General features: G+C 41.7%; 1 protein-coding gene across 13 annotated transcripts in view; it reads right to left on the bottom strand.

The window, feature by feature from the left end:
• Positions 1-19270, bottom strand: part of PRUNE2 (prune homolog 2 with BCH domain) — a 242592-nt gene that overhangs the window by 32304 nt on the left and 191018 nt on the right. For all 13 annotated transcript variants that reach the window (XR_011431624.1, XM_070248871.1, XM_023627184.2 and 10 more), the window contains 2 exons: positions 4614-4693; positions 2480-2680 (listed from right to left, as the gene is read on the bottom strand). Coding sequence is in view for 12 of the 13 variants with exons in the window: in XM_070248871.1 (XP_070104972.1) it covers positions 2480-2680; positions 4614-4693 (281 nt within the window). In the remaining variant the exon portion in view is untranslated. The remainder of the gene's footprint in view (positions 1-2479; positions 2681-4613; positions 4694-19270) is intronic.

Raw genomic sequence — 19270 nt, 5'->3', positions numbered from 1 at the left:
CCTTGGTGAAGGGCCCTCAAGTCATGAAAATGGCTGGATGAAAGAACACGTCACTGTAAGGGCGGGCCGTCAAGCTTGGCTTCGGGGTACAGGAGCCTGATCTAGGAAAAGACCCTCTCCTGTTCATTGTCAATATATTTACAGAGAAGCACCAGGCCCAGGAGTAAGACAACAACTCAGGATTTGGATGCTGGCTCTGACAATACTCACTCTGTGACATTAGGTAAATTATTTAACTTCTCTGTGTCTCAGCATTCTCATCTTAAAATGGGGGAAACATAATATCTATTCACAGAGTTGACACGAGGATTAAAACAGTTAATATTTATAAAGCACCTAGCATGGATCCTGGCACGTAGGAAGCACTATGAAAGTGTTCATTAAATAAAATAAATTACCAACCAAACACTTGAAATACTGTGCCTTTAAAACTCCAATTTTGTTTAGAATGGATACGCTTAGTTCAAGCTGCTCACACAAGAAGCCCAAAAAACATGCAGCTTTCAAGTATTTATTTCATACTTTGGGATTCAAACCTATTCCATCCCTCTTACACAGTCAGTTATCTATGTCTGCCTGTTTATAAAATATAACTATTGAGATGTACTTTGTGTTTTCAACGGTTAATGTTTTTGTTTGTTTAAAACTGTATGAACATATATCTTCCATTTGAAAATCAAGGTGGACTTTAAAATTCGAACTTAGGTTAAGATTCTGTCCTTAGAATTTGAGACCCAAAAGCAGGGTTGTGGCTGTTAAACTGGTTCTTTCAAAATAACTGTGTCGATTAAAGAAAAAGAACTATGTCAGCAAGTGGCAGCTTTAATTACCAGTTTGCTCAGCCACCACGACTTTGCTTGGCAGTTTTACTATTTATAAAAATAAAAGGTTCAGATGTGGTGTGACACAGCTCCCTGGGGCAACAGAGAAGTACAGGGGGAAGCGGGGAGGGACCAGCAGGGTCCTGCCACAGCCGTCTTCTGTGGGGTTTTAAGTCAAGGCATGATTCTTACATGTGAGAATATATTAGAAGGAAAAGGGCTGAGGCAGCTGGGGTGGATGGAGAAGCCGGCGAGGAGTCTCTGAGATGGTAGAAAAGAATACGACTTCAAGACCTTCTTTCATCTCCTATCTGCGTATTTCAACCTACAGGGTCAAATACCCAGATAACTATAGATATTCATGAACACGATAAAAATGGAATATAAACTCTACTTAAACACAATAAACAGTGGAACAAGTAGTTGAGCCACTTCCATCTTTTTAACTGGAGAAAATAAAGCCTTATGCCCTGTGAAGGCAGGGTCTGAATCGGTGCTGGTCGTGGTTGTAGTCCTGGTGCCTCAATGACCATTGGCTGAATTAATTAACTAATTTGATGAATTTCCTAATTTCCTAATTATGTCCTCCTGTGAATGACACTGCTGGAATTATCATGGCTCTAAAAGATAGGGCATCATTTAATTGTATTTCTTTTAAGCAATTTTAAGGAAAATTTAAAAACTTTTTTAAGAAAAATTGTTCAGAATGTTTTTAATTTTAAGAAGAACTTCTACAATATCGAAGCAATAGCTGCGGCCTTCAATTCTCTCACCTTCAATTTCAAATATGATAAAGTCAGATTCTTTCACCTTCAATTTCAAACAGGATAAAGTTAGACAAGGCCACCCTGTAAAACAGAAACTATAGATGCCAGTTTTTAAAGCAAATGTTTTGTATTTGTACATATTTCTTAACAAACCCAATTTCAATGAGCAGGAGAAAGTACTAAAATGACACTGAGAGGCCGCCCCATGGCAGAGTGGTTAAGTTCGCATGCTCTGCTTCGGCGGCCTGGGGTTTCGCCCGTTCGGATCCTGGGCGTGGACATGGCACCGTTCATCAAGCCATGCTGAGGCGGTGTCCCACATGCCACAACCAGAAGGACCCACAACTAAAAATACACAACTATGTACCAGGGGGATTTGGGGAGAAAAAGGAAAAATTAAAATGACACTGATATTCCTATCAGGAGTGTCAGTGTTTGATCCAGCAATTTTTAATTTTCTTCCTTTTTATTCCTTCCCCACCACACCCCACCCCACTCTGCCTTTCTTCCTACTTTATCGGAGATACAGCAACAAATTTAATCAAGTCCCTGCCCTTGGGGAGCAGACATTCCAGTGGGAAGAGAAAGATGATGCATGTTGCCAACAGTTAAATGATACAGTTTCAATTAGTGACATACGGAAAATAAAATGAACACTGTGATAGAGAGTGACTGAGCAGCAATGGCTATGTGTGACCTCTGGGAACCATACCTCTTCTATCAAGCTCTAGACTGTCAATCATCACTCCCTATGACCTGAGATACAAACAGAAACTTCTGGAAATCACAGAAAGGAGCCACCGGCAACAAAATGGAGGGTTTGTTCCTAATGCCACTTAGAAAATCTTTCACTTTTCATCTAGCTTTGGTCTTGCCAACTTGGCGACTTACCATGCCCAGTGTACTCAAAAGAATCTGCTTCATCAGGGGTATCGAGTTCATCCACATTGATATCAATCTCATCTGGACTGTCCAGGTTATCATCAGAGAGAACAGATCCTTCGCTTTGGTCCAGAGAAAGATTGATATTTGGGGCTGTGAGCTTGATTCTCTGAGGATGAGCGCCATTAAGATCCAGAGAATTAGGAGGTTCTAAAGAAGAAAAGCATTAGCAACATCAAGTATTAGACCACGGACAAGGCTGCCAAGAGTGAGTGGGGGCCCCAGCAAAAAACGTTTTTAAAGTCCTTTCAGCAAAAGCAGACCTGCTAAAAATCTTTATATGGGATTTGGACCCCCTTCTTGATCAGCAGGTTTCAGTACTGACTTGCCCAGCCCCATCAGCCCTGGCCATGTAGAAATAGGAAGTGGGAGTATTGCTAAATGGGCAGAAACTAGTTCTTAAAACTGCCCTATTCAAGTTTGAGAACCTGACACTGATTTAATATTGAATTGAATTTTTATGGTGCAAGTTGCATAAGAAAAACAGTTCAGCTTACATATATCTTATATGGTTCATGTAGATTTTGCCCCTGAGGGATGGAGGGTAAGAACCTTATCTGTTATGCTCACAGATACTCCCCAAATACTTCTCTTCAGTTCCTGACAACTCTGTGTATGATCTGCAGTGACCTTTCTTTGGCTGGCATTCTTCTTCTTTTTTTATTTTTTAATAAAACTGAGGTTTCCTCCCAGATTACATCCTTTGATCAAGCAGTCACTACCTCCTATGCCAATATTGCTTGACACAGTTTCCACACTATAAGAGTCTTCTTATGCTAAGCCTTGTGGAAGTAGGTTCCATCCTCTCACTGTAATATGCATCTTGCCTCTCACATGCCTTTCACTTGACAGAAACAGAGCTGGAGAAGTCATTTTTAACTATATTGAACCCAACTAAACAATGGCAGAGAGATAGCCTAAAAATAGAACTTTCCGGATTCCCTATCACGAAATATTTTGAAGGCCATCTGGTATACCCCTCAATTCTGGAATGTGAACTCTGGCCTTGTCCTAAGGAAGTTGACACTGTTTCTTTGTCATTAAGACTTTTTGGTTTTTTCTGTATAGAGCATCACTCAAACTGTTCTATGTAATGTTTTTAAGTATTACTTGGAAAAAGTTTCTATTGATCAATAAGTTTGAAAACCATTAGGTTTCTGTATTACAGAAATTCTCAGAGCAGTGCTGTCAGAAAGAATTTTTTATGATGATAGAAATATTCTACCTATGATTATGGAACACTTCAAATGAAGCTAGTGCAACTGAAGAACTGAACTTTTCAAATTTATTTTAAATTTTAATTAATTTAAATAGCCACATGTAGTGAACTGCTACCATTTAGGATAACCACAGCCTTAGTGCCTTTATTGTTCAAAAGTACACCTTGACAGACAGTGGCTACCATGCTTATTTGACCATAGAATATCTAAAAATAATATGTCACATGACTAGTATTTTGAAGAATGCACTTTAAATACTTGGACAGAAAAAAACATTAATTGATTCCCTTCTTCTTACTACCTTCTAGGCTTGGCTGCTAAAATCAGCGTTCAGGATCTTGGTGTGATCCTGAAGCTGGTATAGTGCAAAGGTACAAAATGGGAGTCATGTAGGTTGCAACTGAAAATTTAAAATTCCTTCTTGTATACAACATGGGTCATAAACCCTTAGAATGTAGGGTTGGTTTTTTTTTTTTTAATAATCAAGGTACTGAGCATTCTTATATCACATTTCTAATTTTAAACATTCTCACACTTAAGTGTAAATTTGGTGAAGTTAGATGTTAGTTAGAATTGGGTGTTATTGTACAGTAGCCAATTTTCACAGGAGCTGAAAACATCGGCAGATACAGCCATGGCCCAGGAGATAAAAGGTGGCCCACACTCCTGAGTATCAATCTTCAAGTCAACTCTGAAATTAACCACATCGAGCCTGACGCCTTCCTCACACATATTTTTTTCTCTGTATTCACTTTTATCACTGAAATCACAAGTTGGATGCGTAGGAAATGGTTCTCTCCCCGAATAATGAAGACGTTTGGATGTAGAGTACTGCTGAGGGAAAGAACAAATGCCGCTCTCACCGGGCCTCATGTCTGCAGCACCGGGACTCAGCATTCCCTCCTCAATGGGGATGTCCATTCCTACATCCTCTGACAGGAGTCTGAAAGAAAGCAAAGCAAAGAGGGTAAAAAATTAGGTGGGATCTACTTTTCTTTGAAAAGGAAACCCAGAGATTCCAGGATAACATTTTCAACTCACTGGGAGGAAGCCAAGTATGTATACCAAATCCATTGTAAGTGGCCCCAAATTAGAATGAAGACTTTCTGCAGTTACTGGGAACAAGAACCACGACGCCAATTTCACTCTGAGCCTCCAGCAAGTCACACCTACTAGCTCACATAAGCAAACACATGTCACGTAAAAAATACAGAAACAGGAAAAGCAAAGAGCTAATAAAATATACTTAAACAAGCATTTGATATATATTTTTTCAACAAGAGAAACAATATATGTGCTTTGGAGTAAAGACAGATCTGACTTTGCAGATATCTCTGCTGCGTAAATTTGAGCATAATGCTGTGGGCAGAGGAGAGCATACTCTGCTGGTCTCACTTTATTTGTAAAATAGGGATATACCACCTACCTCGCTGAGTTGTTGAAAGATAAAGCAATGAATGTAAAGTGCCTAACATTCCTGAGAAGGTACCAACTAATGCTATTTTCCTTCCTTCTTTCAATGTTTAAAGATTCATGGTGAATTATACGTTGATGAAGATGGTTCTGGTCATGAGTTACCATCTCTTCTCTCTAATCAGTGTCAAGCCCAAGACCGTTTCTATTAGCCCATTTGGGAAGACAAGGGTGGGAGAATAGGAAAATACTGGAGGAAACTGTGACAAATCTATATGCTCCTGTAGGAAGCTGACCACTGCTCACAGGGAATTCCCCTTGACTTATTTTATCTCCTGTCCCTTGTTCAGTAAATTCTCATTTATCATGATAACATATTTTTCTTCTTGTTGGCTTCCATGCAACTTCACTCATGTAGGGTGGATCGTTGAGATAGAGGCACTAATCTAAATTTAAACATGATAAACCTTTGTGTTAAAGTTCTAAGTTGAATCTCACCTTCCTTCTCTTATTGAGACTTCTCTCCACCTCAATCCGGGTCTACCAAACATTTCGAGTTTCCCTACCTGCGATCCAAGTCAATTTCTCCAGGATCTAAGTCAAAGCCCCCATTGTCAATAAAGCATTGTGATGAAAACAAAATTCTACCTCTCTAGTGACAACTGTACTTGCTTCATTTATTCAAAAATATGCATTGAGTGTCTACGACGTTCTATGTAATAGGAATAAAACGGACAGCCTCATTCTTGTGGTGGAGATGGGACGATGGGGTTAAATAATGATGACTATCACCAATAACTCCGTGCTGCTTCCCTGAGAGAAGTAAATGCCTGTGTCTTTTCCTGTCGACCCCACAGACCCTTTCAGAAACAAAACCCCAAGGAGTATCTTGTGGCTTCCACTCTGTATGTTCTTTAAAACGAATCATGCACCCTAGCAGAAAATCAGTGAGCAAGAGGTCCGCGTGTGAGTCAAAGGCAACAATGTATTGGCAGGAACAAGATAACCTGTGCCAAACCAAGACACCATGCTGGGTGGCAGCAAACCAAATTGTCCGGCCATAGAGGTGGGAGTGAAGAGCAAACAGAAGGCCTGCTCTAGGCCCCAGTTTTGAAAGTCCTGGGACCCAGAGGGATAGACTGCGGGTCTCCCTTGCTGATGTGGTTTTTCAGATTTACTTACAACGGTCCCTTGTCACCTGAAGTAATCTGGGTGTACTCCCCTTGACTCCCCTGCAGTACCTGCGAAGTAGCAAAATGCTGCTGTTAGGAGCAACGGGAGGGCCGGTCTCAGTGGCTCAGCGGTTCACACGTTCCGCTTCAGTGGCCCTGGGTTCGCTGGTTTGGACCGCTTGTCAAGCCACGCTGTGGCAGGCATCCCACATATAAAGTCGTGAAAGAAGGCCATGGATGTTAGCTCAGGGCCAGCCTTCCTCAGCAAAAAAGAGGAGGATTGGTGGTAGATGTTAGCTCAGGGCTAATCTTCCTCAAAAAAAAAAAAAGAGCAACTGGATTCAAATCTTAGCTCTATCACTTACTGTGTGTCATATGGCAAGTTATTTAATCTTTCTGTGCCTCAGTTTCCTCACCAAGAAAAGAGGGAGAATGTGCAATGCCTGAAAAAAACACTGAAAAAAAAGTTATCTATTAACATTGTAGTTCTTTTTGGCCATCTATTATAATTCCCTTCTCCATTAGCCTTGAAGCTTCCTAAGGACAGGAACCATGTCCGTCTTCTTTATTATCATGTCTTCAGCATTTGGTAGAAGTTAATACCCGATAACATGTGTTGGATTGAATTATTGAGCTTGAAATACCCTAAATGCACATATACATTATTTTCGCTAGTCCTCTGCCTACGAGTCAACCTAAAAGAAAAAAAACCACACTGTATCTCCACCTTCTTCACAGAGCACTTAAGGGTGGTGGCCTGAGCTCCAAATTATATACGAAGGGCTTTAAAATAGACAGTATCAGTCTTAACTTTTTGTAGGTTTTGTCAATGTTTGTAAGTTATAGGCACCACCCTGGGATCATTGAAAGAGCCCTAGATATGAGTTTATAGTCCTGGGTTATAGTTCTCCTATTAGTACTGACAAGCTGATTAATGCTGAGAAAACTGGGTCACCATCTTTGTGATTTTAAATGGAGTTAATAAATACCTAACGTCACAGTGATATACATGAAAGTACTCTGTAAATTATGAAGCATTGACTAAGTTTAAGGTATCACATTTCTTCATTTTAAATGTAATGTCAGGATCAGTGATTTAATTAAAGTATGTGTCATGGTTGGACAAAACATAATTAAGGTTACTGTGATTTGGGTATTAGCCCAGGCAAGGGAAAATTTCACTATTACAGAAATCTCCATAGAGCTTCTAAGTGCCCTGAACTCACTGACATTAGTGAATAGAGCCTTTGTTTTTCAGTACTCCTTCGCAACATAGAGCAGAGATTCTGTTAAGGAGGTGCTAGAAAGCCGGTGGTGGCATGCGTGGGGGAAGGGAAAAGTTGAAGGCTGTGATCAGGGTGTGATCAGAGGAGAGGGACTCTCACAAACCCATGGGTATTACAGAAAACCACGGGGATGTTTTAGGAAACCCCAGGGACAAGAAGAAAAGCTGAACCAGAATAGCCTAGAGGCAAACCTGGGAGAAACCCACGCTGCGCTTATTGTAAATACTTCAACCATACTCATATATTAGGTCCATAAATATCTGTAGAAGTGAAGTGGCCGAACAGAGTCATTGGCGACTGAGCAGGATGAAGTTTTACGGTCAGTAATGGAAGCCTCTCGGGATTGCTAGGTAACAAATCAGCCCAGCGTGAAGGTAAGTATTTTACTTTATCATCCGTAGTCACTACTTAATTTGGGGTTTTCTGTGTACAGAATGCGGCTACAAAGAGGCTGAGGGGGTTGTAAACACACATCTGACTCTACTATGGCCGACCTCCCAAACAGATGCTCAGCTCCACGTCTCCATCTAGAGGATGGATCCAGGACTGTTCATTTGCTGGATGGTTTTATAATCGTTATTGCTCTTCACCAAATATTTCTGGCTCTCAGCCTTTCGGGCACATGATAAAATTGTACTTTCCTCCCCTTCTTTGAACTTAGGGTGGCCACATGACTTGCTTTGACAAATGAAATGAGAGTGGAAGTGGCAGGTGTCACGTCCAGGCAGAAGACGCGGGAGGAAGTGCCTGGGGTGCCATGTGCTCTTCCTTGCCCTGGGGGCTGTGGAGGGGCTCTGGCAGCCTGTGGTCTAGCCACTGTGAGGAGCAGAGGCCCCTACTAAAGCTCGTTGGAGATGGGAACAAGAAAGGAATTTTCCTTGTGTTTTGCCCTGAGATGTTGAGTTTGTTACCACAACCTAATCTAGCCCACTCTGAGTAATACAGCTGGCCTTTATTGTTTGTTTTGAAGGGAATATTTGACTCATCCTATTCCCTAATTTGGGTAACCCATCCCTCATATTCTCAACCCAGGCTGGTGTTGACGGCACACATCTTCTTATCTGGGTGCTAAAGCACGAAAGAACGTTTTTAAAAATGAGGACAAAAGCTCAAAAGGGCAACGAATGCTTTCAAGTAGTCTATAAGCTTGAGTATTGATATACCACCTTTATGGTTTTTTATAGACATCTCACGCTTGTCAATTTACTGAATACTTTTCTTTAAACTGACCTATTTTAGTTAAGTAAATTTATTTTGAAAAGCAGGTTTGTATCATAGCATATATGGAAACTTAGAATCATTCGCCTAAACAGTCACATAATTTAAATATAATAAAAATAAGACAATGCTATTAAATTCAAGGTAGAAACTCCTGGGCTCTCGGGCTAAGACTTTCTTTCTCTTTGCTAGAAAAAAAGAGACTAGAAAGCGTCTGGCAAAGTGTAATGCCATGTAATCTTGTAAATACAAAGAAATCCTGTATAAGACAGAATACCCAAAAAGCGATTAATACATTTCCAAACTTGAAAGAAACCAAGGGAAACCCCCAGGTGCCAGAAATGCAGTTATTTGAGAAAGCTGATGAAAAGGTAGCCCACAGGGTTTTGGACTGGACATAGGCCTGAGGGCCCCACAGGAGAAGTGGCCTCCAGCGGCTGGCAAGGTTTAGACCTCAACTTCTAAATAAGGCCTTGGACCTGAAAGAACTGTCCCCTTCATGAAAAGGGGATGAGAACAAACTGTCCTCTGGCCTCGGGAAGCACAGTTTGCCTGGAATCTTGGGTGGAAAATAACAAGCAAGTTATGAGAATTAGAGACACTACCTGAATGCCAGGCATGTGTCAATTTATACTACCTGAGAGGTGTGGGAACTCAAGTCAAAGTGAAAATTCATCGAGGACCACTGAAGGCCTAGAGCCCTAGGGTTCCAGAAGAAACAAATGTGAATCCACTTGGTAGTGCTACTTTTACAATCTAGGATTCACTGGAAATCCACTCAGGAGAAAGAAAAAGCCCTATGAAAGAGGAGCTCACACCAAAACACCCACAAAACAACAAAAAAAACCCCAAACTGCAAACTACACTAGGGACAAACATTATGAGAGATTGCCAAGAGATGCAGTAAACAGAAGGATTAGCAATAAAGCTCCCCCCCAAGACAATATGAAAGAGATTGTATGATTAAAGATAATTTTTAAACCTTTGTTGTGTTAAAGCAGTGAGACTTGGGTTGTTTGTCATAGTAGGCAGTGTCACCATAAGGAGCCAGGCTGCTTAAAAAAGGAACATCCAAAAATAATAATGCAGAAGTGTTGACAATAAAGTGCTATAAACAGAAATATCAGGGGCCGGCCCGGTGGCGCAGCAAAGTCCACACCTTCCGATTCAGCAGCCCGGGGTTCACCAGTTCGGATCCCGGGTGTGGACATGGCACCGCTTGGCAAGCCATGCTGTGGTAGGCGTCCCACATAGAAAGTAGAGGAAGATGGACACGGATGTTAGCTCAGGGCCAGTCTTCCTCAGCAAAAAGAGGAGGACTGGCAGCAGATGTTAGCTCAGGCCTAATCTTCCTCAAAAAAAAGAAATATTAGAAAAATATTAACCACAGGAAAGCAAGTGTTACAATATTCATGTCAAAGAAAACAGACTTTAGGCAGAAAAGCATTATTAAGGCTTAAGAAAGTTATTTCATGATAACAGGGATAATTCTTCAGAAGATATAATACTCCAGAGGCAATATGCTTTTAACAATATAGCCTAAAAATAAATAAAACAAAAACTGAATATAAATTATAAAGAGAAATTAATTTCATGGAGGAAAATTTGAATATACTTCTCAAGAATTTATCAATCAATCTGAAAAACATGCATAAAGATAGAGAAGATTCAAACAATGTAATAGGATAGCTTGAGCTAAGGGACAGATCTGCACTCAATAAAAATACAGTTCTTTCAAACTCACAAAAACTCGCTATGCAGAATATATCATAAAATACCGAAAGTCAGTATCACGTGTATCATATTCTCTGACTTCAGGGCTATACATCTAGAAATCAATCCTAAAAAAGACAGTTTGCCAACTGAAAAACACATTTGTAAGTAACTGAACACTACAGCCCTATGTATCAAATCTTGTGAAAGCAGCTAAAGAAGTCCCCAGAGGCAAATAGACAGCCTTGAATTCAGATGTTAGAGAATAAAATGGACTGAGTTAGCTGACGTTCAACTCAACCCAGGAAGTTGGAAAAAGAACCATGTGTTTATGTGATTCAATGCTATTTATACTAAATCTGCGTGCCCCTCTAATGATCATAATCCACCAAGTGGGGGAACAGTGACATAAATGGAATTCTCCAATTTGAGAATGGATCCCATGTGCATTAGAAGAGTTTGTGTTTCTGGTACTTATCCTTCTTGCAGTAGCATGGCAGTCCTGACATCACAGAGTGAAGGGCCACAAAGGCAAAATTTCTGGATGTAGTTAAATGCACCCTCTTGCCTCTAGACCAGGGACAAGGGTAAGCCCATTCTACATTTTACATCCCTCCTGCATTTCTGAATCTGGAGGCATTTGATTGTTGCTGTAGGATTAGCCTGGCCTTGGATCAGATTCTTTTTAATAGGAAATGATCAGTGAACCAAGACTTGGCACACACACAGACAGCATTTCTAGATGGTAATGTTTCCTGACAGGGATGGACACCCAGCAGCAGGCAGCGCCCCTTCTGGGGAATAATCATTCTAATAAGATCTGGCCACTAAAAAATATAGCTCCATAGAAGTAGGGTAATATGTTAAGACGTTAATTGTTCTTTAGAAAAATACGGGATGGTTATGCTGATACATTTTGGTAAAATGATTACACAAAGAGAAAGTTCCTTTATGTCAAAATTCCTAAAATTCTCCTGGTTTCCTTCTAGTCAAGTAAGATATACTGGACTGATAAAGTTGCTTTCTCTAGAAATGGAGATAAAAAGAAAAAACAAACAAAACCTTTCATGAGGTGCTCACCTTCCTTTGTTAAGTACATAAATTAGCCGTTTAAAGCCCAACGGTTGGAGGATTGCCATTTCTGGATTCTTGTCAGATAAAAGTAGACAGCACAATTTAAGGAAAGAGTACAAGCCACTCTGTGAACCCCTGGGCGCTTATCAAATTACTCAACTAGGAGGCAAAACAGAGGCTGCACTGGCTTTCACACTCAGCTTAATCAAGCTGATACCAAGGAAAGGACGGGAGCTTAGGCCTCACAACAGGAAGCTGGGTTTGAGCCCATGAAATGAGGCTCTTGGCAACAATCAGCTACCCAGCTGGACCTCACTCTCCCTAGAACAGATAAGCACTGTGGCCTCTAGAAGCCAGCCGCTGAGGCAGAGAAGGAAGCAGGTGAGAATAGGAAAAGTAGATGACAGCAAACAAAAGGAAGAGAAGCACTGGGCACTCACCCAGAAACACCTTCACTAGGGGTTTTGCAAAAACCCACAAGCCACAGCCATCTGTTCTCAGGTTCTCAGAGGAGAGGGACACGCTGTGGGCTCCTTACCCAGGGCTGGATTCTAAAAGTCTGCAGGTAGCAAAAATCACTTGTAGTACAAATGACCCTTGGATAAGTTCTTGAACTGTTGCCTGAATTATAGCATGTGTGGTTTTGTGCATAAAATTCTTTACAGTAAATCTTAGGAACACTGAGCAGGAATAGAAGGAAAGCCTCAATATCATTTAAACCATTTGCTTTTCAGAGAATAATTAAATCCTTGGTTGTGAATGTGCAATGCATGGAAGGCAGGCACTCCCAATGCTCAGCACGTGGTGGAGATAAATAAATAACTATTGAGCAAAGACACTTATTTAGAGGTGTGAAGATGCCCTGCTCTTCTGGGAAAGTGCTCCTCATGTTTGGCCACATACTGGAACTTGATCATCAAAATTCTCTACCAACAAACTACTTTTTTTGTGTGAGTGTAAGGAAGATTTGCCCTGAGCTAAAACCCATTGCCAATATTCCTCTTTTTTTCTTTCCTTTTTTTTTTTTGCTTGAGGAAGATTAGCCCTGAGCTAACATATGTGCCAATCTTCCTCTGCTGTGTATGTGGGATGCCTCCACAGCATGGCTGATCAGTGGAGCAGGGCCGTGCCCAGGATCCGAACCCACGAACTTGTGCCACCAAAGCAGAGTGTGTGGAACTTCAACCACTTGGCCACGGGGCTGGCCCCTCAACAAATTACTTTTGATAATAAGTTAAGCTTTTGTGAAAACTTAATTTAGAAATTTAGGCGACTCTTACAGAAGTGATATTACAAGGAAGTAATCGCTCTAAACATGAGGTGAAAATCAACCAGGGCAGATTTTACTGAGTCCTCCCCGCCTCAACTATGAAAGCTCCTCTCTGATGATATTAGGAGCAACTGGGAGTGGGCGGGGCTAAGCAACGGACGGGGGAAGAGAAGTGGACTATTGTTTGTCTTCAGAACTGAAGAGAGTCTTCAGTGCCAGGGCCGCAGCTTCTAGGATGGCCGAGTGACAGGCATCTCAGGACAGGCTTTGAGACCCTGCCTGTCCCCACTTCAACAGCTCAGCACCCCCTGGAATTTCTGCTTTGTGCAGACCAGCCTGTAGATGCCTCCCTGCCCTACCCTCCTGCCCAAGGAAATGCGCTCACCAGGCGTCCCCTTCCCCACAGTGCAGCGCAATGGCTGCACTGCTCTAGTTTTACATCCTTCCCCTCAGTCATTCAAGAGTGTGGACAATCCGGCCCCAGAAATACAAACAGGCGCCTCCACAGATACCCTTCCAACTGCTGCCCAGGCAGTTACACGTGCTGATCTACAGGGCGTGGCGGACGACTGAAGTCTGACTTCTCCAGCGCTGGGGTCAGTAACGTTTACCTGCAAAGGGCCAGAGACTAAATATGTTAGGCTTTGCAGGCCACATAGTCTCTCTCACAATTACTCGACTCTGTGGCAGCACTGATGCATCCAGAAACAATATGTAAATGAAGGGGCGTGGCTGTGCTCCGGTCAAACTTTAGGTACAAAAATGGGTGGCAGACACGATTTGACCTGGGGCCATAGTTCACTGACTCCTGCTCTAGATGAAAACAACTTGAGTAAAATTTCACATCTTAAAGTTGGATATATATATATATATTCTTTAAAATTGTGAAGCTTTCACATTTTGTGCGAGTGGCAGCCCCAAATATGGTTGTATGAGCATAAAGAGTAAAAGCGGAGGTATAGTTCTGGGCTGTATTCATCAAAATTTTAAGTGTAGATAGTCTTTGACCAGCTATTCTGATTATGAGACTATATAGTGCAGAATACTGCAAATATACACCAAGATATATGTAGAAACATGTTTACTAAAAGCACCTTTTTTTTTGAGCGGTATGAATTTGATGGTGATACAAACATGAAATAGTTTAAATTTTCTCCAATCGCCAGTATCCCAACTGTGCTATGTTGAATGTCCCTTTCCTACTGCATGTTATCTTGTCACTTTCAGTTATTAAAATCCAGTTCAGTTTCAACCCAACTAATGTCTCATCTTAAAATCTTATCCCCTTCACTTTCCTTGCTGGTGCTGGCCCAAGCTCTGCCTCAGGGAACTCTGGGTAGGAAGGGCTTTTCCATCCCTCCTCTGACTCTAGCATCTTCAGTCCAGAAAAGGGGCTGAGAGGTGGGTGAGGTGGGGCTGGGAGAGGCTGGACTGTTCTTTTACTCCTCTCCCCGCCCCTCTATCTGTTTCATTCTGGTACGAGTTCCTCGAGGGCCCAGGGGGTCTCCCCACTGTCCACTTCTCCGATAGCAGAGATCTGGTTTGACGCCACATCTTCAGCTCCTGGCACTGCTTCTGGCTGAGGTCTCCTCACCTTGGGGGTTGTATTAGTCTGCCCAGGCTGCCATAACAAAGTACCACCAGATGGGTGGCTTCAACAACAGAATCTTATTTTCTCACGGTTCTGGAGGCTACAAGTCCAAGATCAAGGTGTGAGCAGGGTTGGTTTCTTCTGAGGTCTCTTTCCTTGCCTGGCAGGTGGCCGTCTTCTCCCTGCATCTTCTCCCTTGTGTGTATCTGTGTCCTAATCTCCCCTTCTTACAAGGACGTCGGTCATATCATATTAGGGCCCCATCCTTAGTGACCTCATTTCCACTTAATTACCTCTTTAAAGACCCCATCTCCAAAGACTAGGACTTCAACATATGAATTTTGGGGGGATACAGTTCAGCACATAACAGGTGGGGTACTACAAAATGGCTCAAATCCACAACTGTCCCTGGCGTCACTGCATGCACAGGACACCCGTACCACCCTGCCTCACCCCTATAGTCACAGTACCAGTCACCCTCTCTTTAAGGTTTTTTTCATTTGCCCAGGTGGGATCAGGGCAGACCCACAAGTCCACTGCCTACACAGACGTTAACCGGGCACAAGACGCCAGTCTCTCCTGTGGAAGTATTCCGTATCTTTACCCATGACTCTCTTGGAGCAGCCCTCCCTTGGCTTTGGAGGGGCAGAAGGGGACTCCCTCCAGTACTCCTAACCAGGCAGTGGCTCTTGATAATTCCTCAGTCTCCTCCCTTCCCAACTTCTGCTCACGTAGGCTGGGGGGATGCTGAGTTGAGCAAACTGGGTCACCTTTTAAGAGGCTTGGGTGGGAAGCATCTAACCCAATTGTTGAGAGCTTCTTGCCATCTCTGCCTTTGGGGTACGGAGTACTTTGCACCACTGTGTCCCCAGCCTTGGACCCAAGGTGTCTATTCAGTGACTAAAGGAAATTTTCCACTCAATTGATTTTTTTACGAAAATATAAGGGATAATCTAAATGCCCATTAATAGGAGAGTGATTAAATACAGCATGAAATTCGTTATATCAATGCAAAAAAAATGTCTAAATGTATTGACATGGAATGGCATCTAAGATATATTTAATAAATAAATCAAATTACAAGGTATGTTTAGAATGATATTGTTTGTATAAGGTTATATACATTTATATATATTTTTAGGCATAGATAATATCTAGAAGGAATAGAAATACACTGTTAATAGTGGTTACCTATATGGAGTAGGTATGGTAAGGAAGAGATTTTTACTTTTTATTCATTTACTTTTCTGCATTGTTTCAATTTTTAAAACATGAGCATGTGCAACATTTTAAAATAAAGAGGTAATTTAAATCTTGGGCAAATTCAACTTAACAGTAGAAAAAATTAAGTGCTTAGTAAGTAGTTTCAGCTGTTTATCAGTAGCAATATTATTCTGTCACGCCCCAGGGCTGTATTATCAGGGCTCTTGACGTTATTCCAAAATAAAGTGTAGGAAGCAGCAGGCATAGCAAAGCGCAGGAACAGAAATGACAGCATCCTGAAGAAAGGCGGAGAAGCCCAGGCTTTGGTGAGCCCATCACAACAAAGGGGCCGCCGTCCCCTCTGGCCGTATGTCTATGATATTAGCACAATCTCACAAGTATTTTCTGAAGGTCTGATCTGCGCAAAGCAGTGGGAATCTTAAAATCAGCAAGACACAGCCATGACCTGCTCTCCTGACAACTGCTGATTCATCCTTTGCAGCAGGTTGTTTAAATGGCTCTCATTCTACCCCTGTATCGTGGTCTGTTTTTCAGTACCTGCACTCTATCTTTTTAGAGTTTCTCTTTTCCAATAGTATATTCTTTTCACTTGGGTTCCTTTCACCATTTTTTTTTCTGTCTATTTTCTTAGATTTGTTGCTTTGTTTCTCAGGCTAAGTTTTTGTTTCTTTTTAAAAATTTATTTTTCTGCTTCTGAAAATTTCACTATTTTATTTATGTTCTTCTTTTCCTTAAAAAAAAACAAACAACTCCTTGATTCCATATAGTATCTCTCTGACTCCAAAAGTCTATCCTTTTGAAATTAACATTGTTTTTGAATAGCATCCCTGTAAGGCATCGTTTTCTGTTTCTGGTTCCCAGATGAAGGAACTGAGGCAGAGAAAGGACACATTTCCATCCGGATGAGGCAAGTGTCAGCTCCTAAAGGGCCAGCTGGTACCATGATCCCTGCAGTATTCTCGGGAGCTAGAGTACTGGCCGGCAGCTGGAACATTTGTTGAATAAATACATGATGGATGCTCCAGCATCCTGTGCCTTTGGTAACACCATTCCATTTTTATTTTCTGTATTTCCTTCCTGGTGGGTCAGTCGTTTCTTGCTTTCCTCTAGCATAAAAGTCCTCTATCTTTTCCTTCCCACACAGTCACTGACTGTAGTTTAAAACAGAGTAACCTCTCAGACCCTAGTGACCCCTGGAAGCAGGCCATAGCAAGGCAGGGGCAGAGTCCTGGAATCCACTCCCACAGTCAGCTCCCCATGATCTCAGGCCTGCGACTGATAGGGACAGACTCAGAAATGGACACACAGGGAGCACTTGTACCAGAGTATTCCAAACTGTCCTGGGGGCAAAAGAGACACAGAAGGGGCACTTCCAGTCATTTGTTTAAGCCAGCACTTCCCAAAGCCTGTGCCCAGAGGAGCGATTCCACAGATGTATGCAAAAGAGCTCTGTGCCAAGTAAGTTTGGGAAACACCATGTTTTATATCCTCTTTTGGGGACTTTATAATGAATATGAAACTGTCATAGAGTCTGAGATGTCCTGTAGAAAATAAATCTGTTTGATTTTGTTTACCTCATTTATGACCAAGGAATCTTTTCTTCTTTTTTATCTTTATCTTTTCTTTTCTTTTTTTTAGTAATGTGTTAATGCAAAACAAAATTTGGAAAGCACTGCTCTGCGACACAACCCAGTGAGACTCGGGGGCCTCTCTGCACATCTTGCACTGCACCTACCAAGAGCCTAGCAAATGCAGCCCGAACTGCGATGTGGTATTTTTTCTTCTCCCAGAAAGAGCACAGGACAGCAGCTAAAGCCTCGGACTCCGGAGTCAGACTGCTGACATTTGAATCCTGCTCCGATCTTTTCAAATATGTGAACTTTGGTAGGTTACAGAATTCCTGTGTGCCTCAGTTTCCTCAACTGTAAATAGGGAAAGTAACACTACCTACCTAGGGGGTTGTTGTAAGGATCAAATGAGTTGATTTAGGTAAGGATGGAAAACGTGGCCTGGCACATCATAGTTGATGTGCCTCAGTTTCCTCACCAAGAAAAGAGGGAGAACATGCAATGCCTGAAAAAAACACTGAAAAAAATGTTATCTTTTATTATTTCAGTAATTTTGCTAAAAATTAGAACAAAGTGGTTTTCAAAAGCAGATGCCTTGGATTCCAAGAGTATTTTTTGCAGAAATGGAAAAATCCATCCTAAAATTCATATGGAATTTCAAGGGACCCCAAATAGCCAAAACAATCTTGAAAAAGAAGAACAAGTTGGACATCTCACACTTCCTAATTCTAAAACTTATTACAAAGCTACAGTAATCAAAACAGTGAGGTAGCAGCATAAAGACAGAAATATAGACTGGTGAAACAGAGCAGAGAGCTTAGAAATAAGCCCACACGTATAAGGTCAAATGATTTTTCACAAAGATACCAAGACCACACAATGGGGAAAAGACAGTCTCTTGAACAAACGATGCTGGGACAACCAGATATCCACATGCAAAAGAATGAAGCTGGATCCTTACCTTATCCCTTACACAAAATTAACTCAAAATGGATTAAAGACATAAATGTAAGACCTAAAACTATAAAAGTCCTAGAAGAAAACATAGGGGGAAAGCTTCATGACATTAGATTTAACAATGATTTCTTGGATATGACACCAAACGCACAGCCAACAAAAGCACAACTGGATAAATGGGACTACTTCAGCCTGGTGGAGTTGGTGGCTGCATACTCAACTCCAGGGCACCTCCAGAGTCCCTAATTCCTTTTGCTGCGTCTTAGTCTTTATTTAGTTCTTTTTTTGAGGAAGATGAGGCCTGAGCTAACACCTGCTGCCAATCCTCCTCTTTTTGCTGAGGAAGACTGGCCCTGAGCTAATATCCATGCCCATCTTCCTCTACTTTATATGTGGGACACCTACCACAGCATGGCTTGCCAAGCGGTGCCGTGTCCGCACCGGGGATCTAAACTGGTGAACCCCAGGCCGCTGAAGCAGAACACGCGAACTTAACCGCTGCACCACTGGGCTGGCCCTGCCTCTTGTTCTTATTTCCTTCATCTTGCTAAGGGTCAGGGTGTAACAGATCTAGATTACCTGACCTCCTGGCAATGGGAAAATTCCAGATCGCACTTAAGGTTTCAACATTTTCTGAGTATTCTGGACTCCCTTAGATCCTTAATTCAAAGCAGAAAAGAAGTTCCTTCATACCTCCAACCCCCATCACTTTCTCCTGCAAGGAGTTTCTCCTTAGACTTTCAGAACAGTTTAAGAAAAACCGATACTCGCAAATAAGAGAGACAATCTATCACGGTGGGGTCAATGGGATCAAGCTCACTTCTGCCTCTTATTAACCATGTGACTGAGGTAAAGATACTTCACCTTTCTGAGACTTAGTTTCTTCACCCGCAAAATGGATATGATAGGAGAGATAGCGTGAGATTTCAGAGAGATAATGAGTAAAGTATTTGGTAAAAGTTAATATTGCTCATATTATAATATTTAATATTACTCTCAGAAGATTTTTGGGCTAAACCAGGCCTCCTGTAATC

Source organism: Equus caballus, chromosome 23, assembly GCF_041296265.1.
Source record: "Equus caballus isolate H_3958 breed thoroughbred chromosome 23, TB-T2T, whole genome shotgun sequence".
Classification (NCBI taxonomy): Eukaryota; Metazoa; Chordata; class Mammalia; order Perissodactyla; family Equidae; genus Equus; species Equus caballus.
The sequence above is the reverse complement of the archived record's forward strand: the minus strand, read 5'-3'. Positions and strand labels throughout refer to the sequence as shown.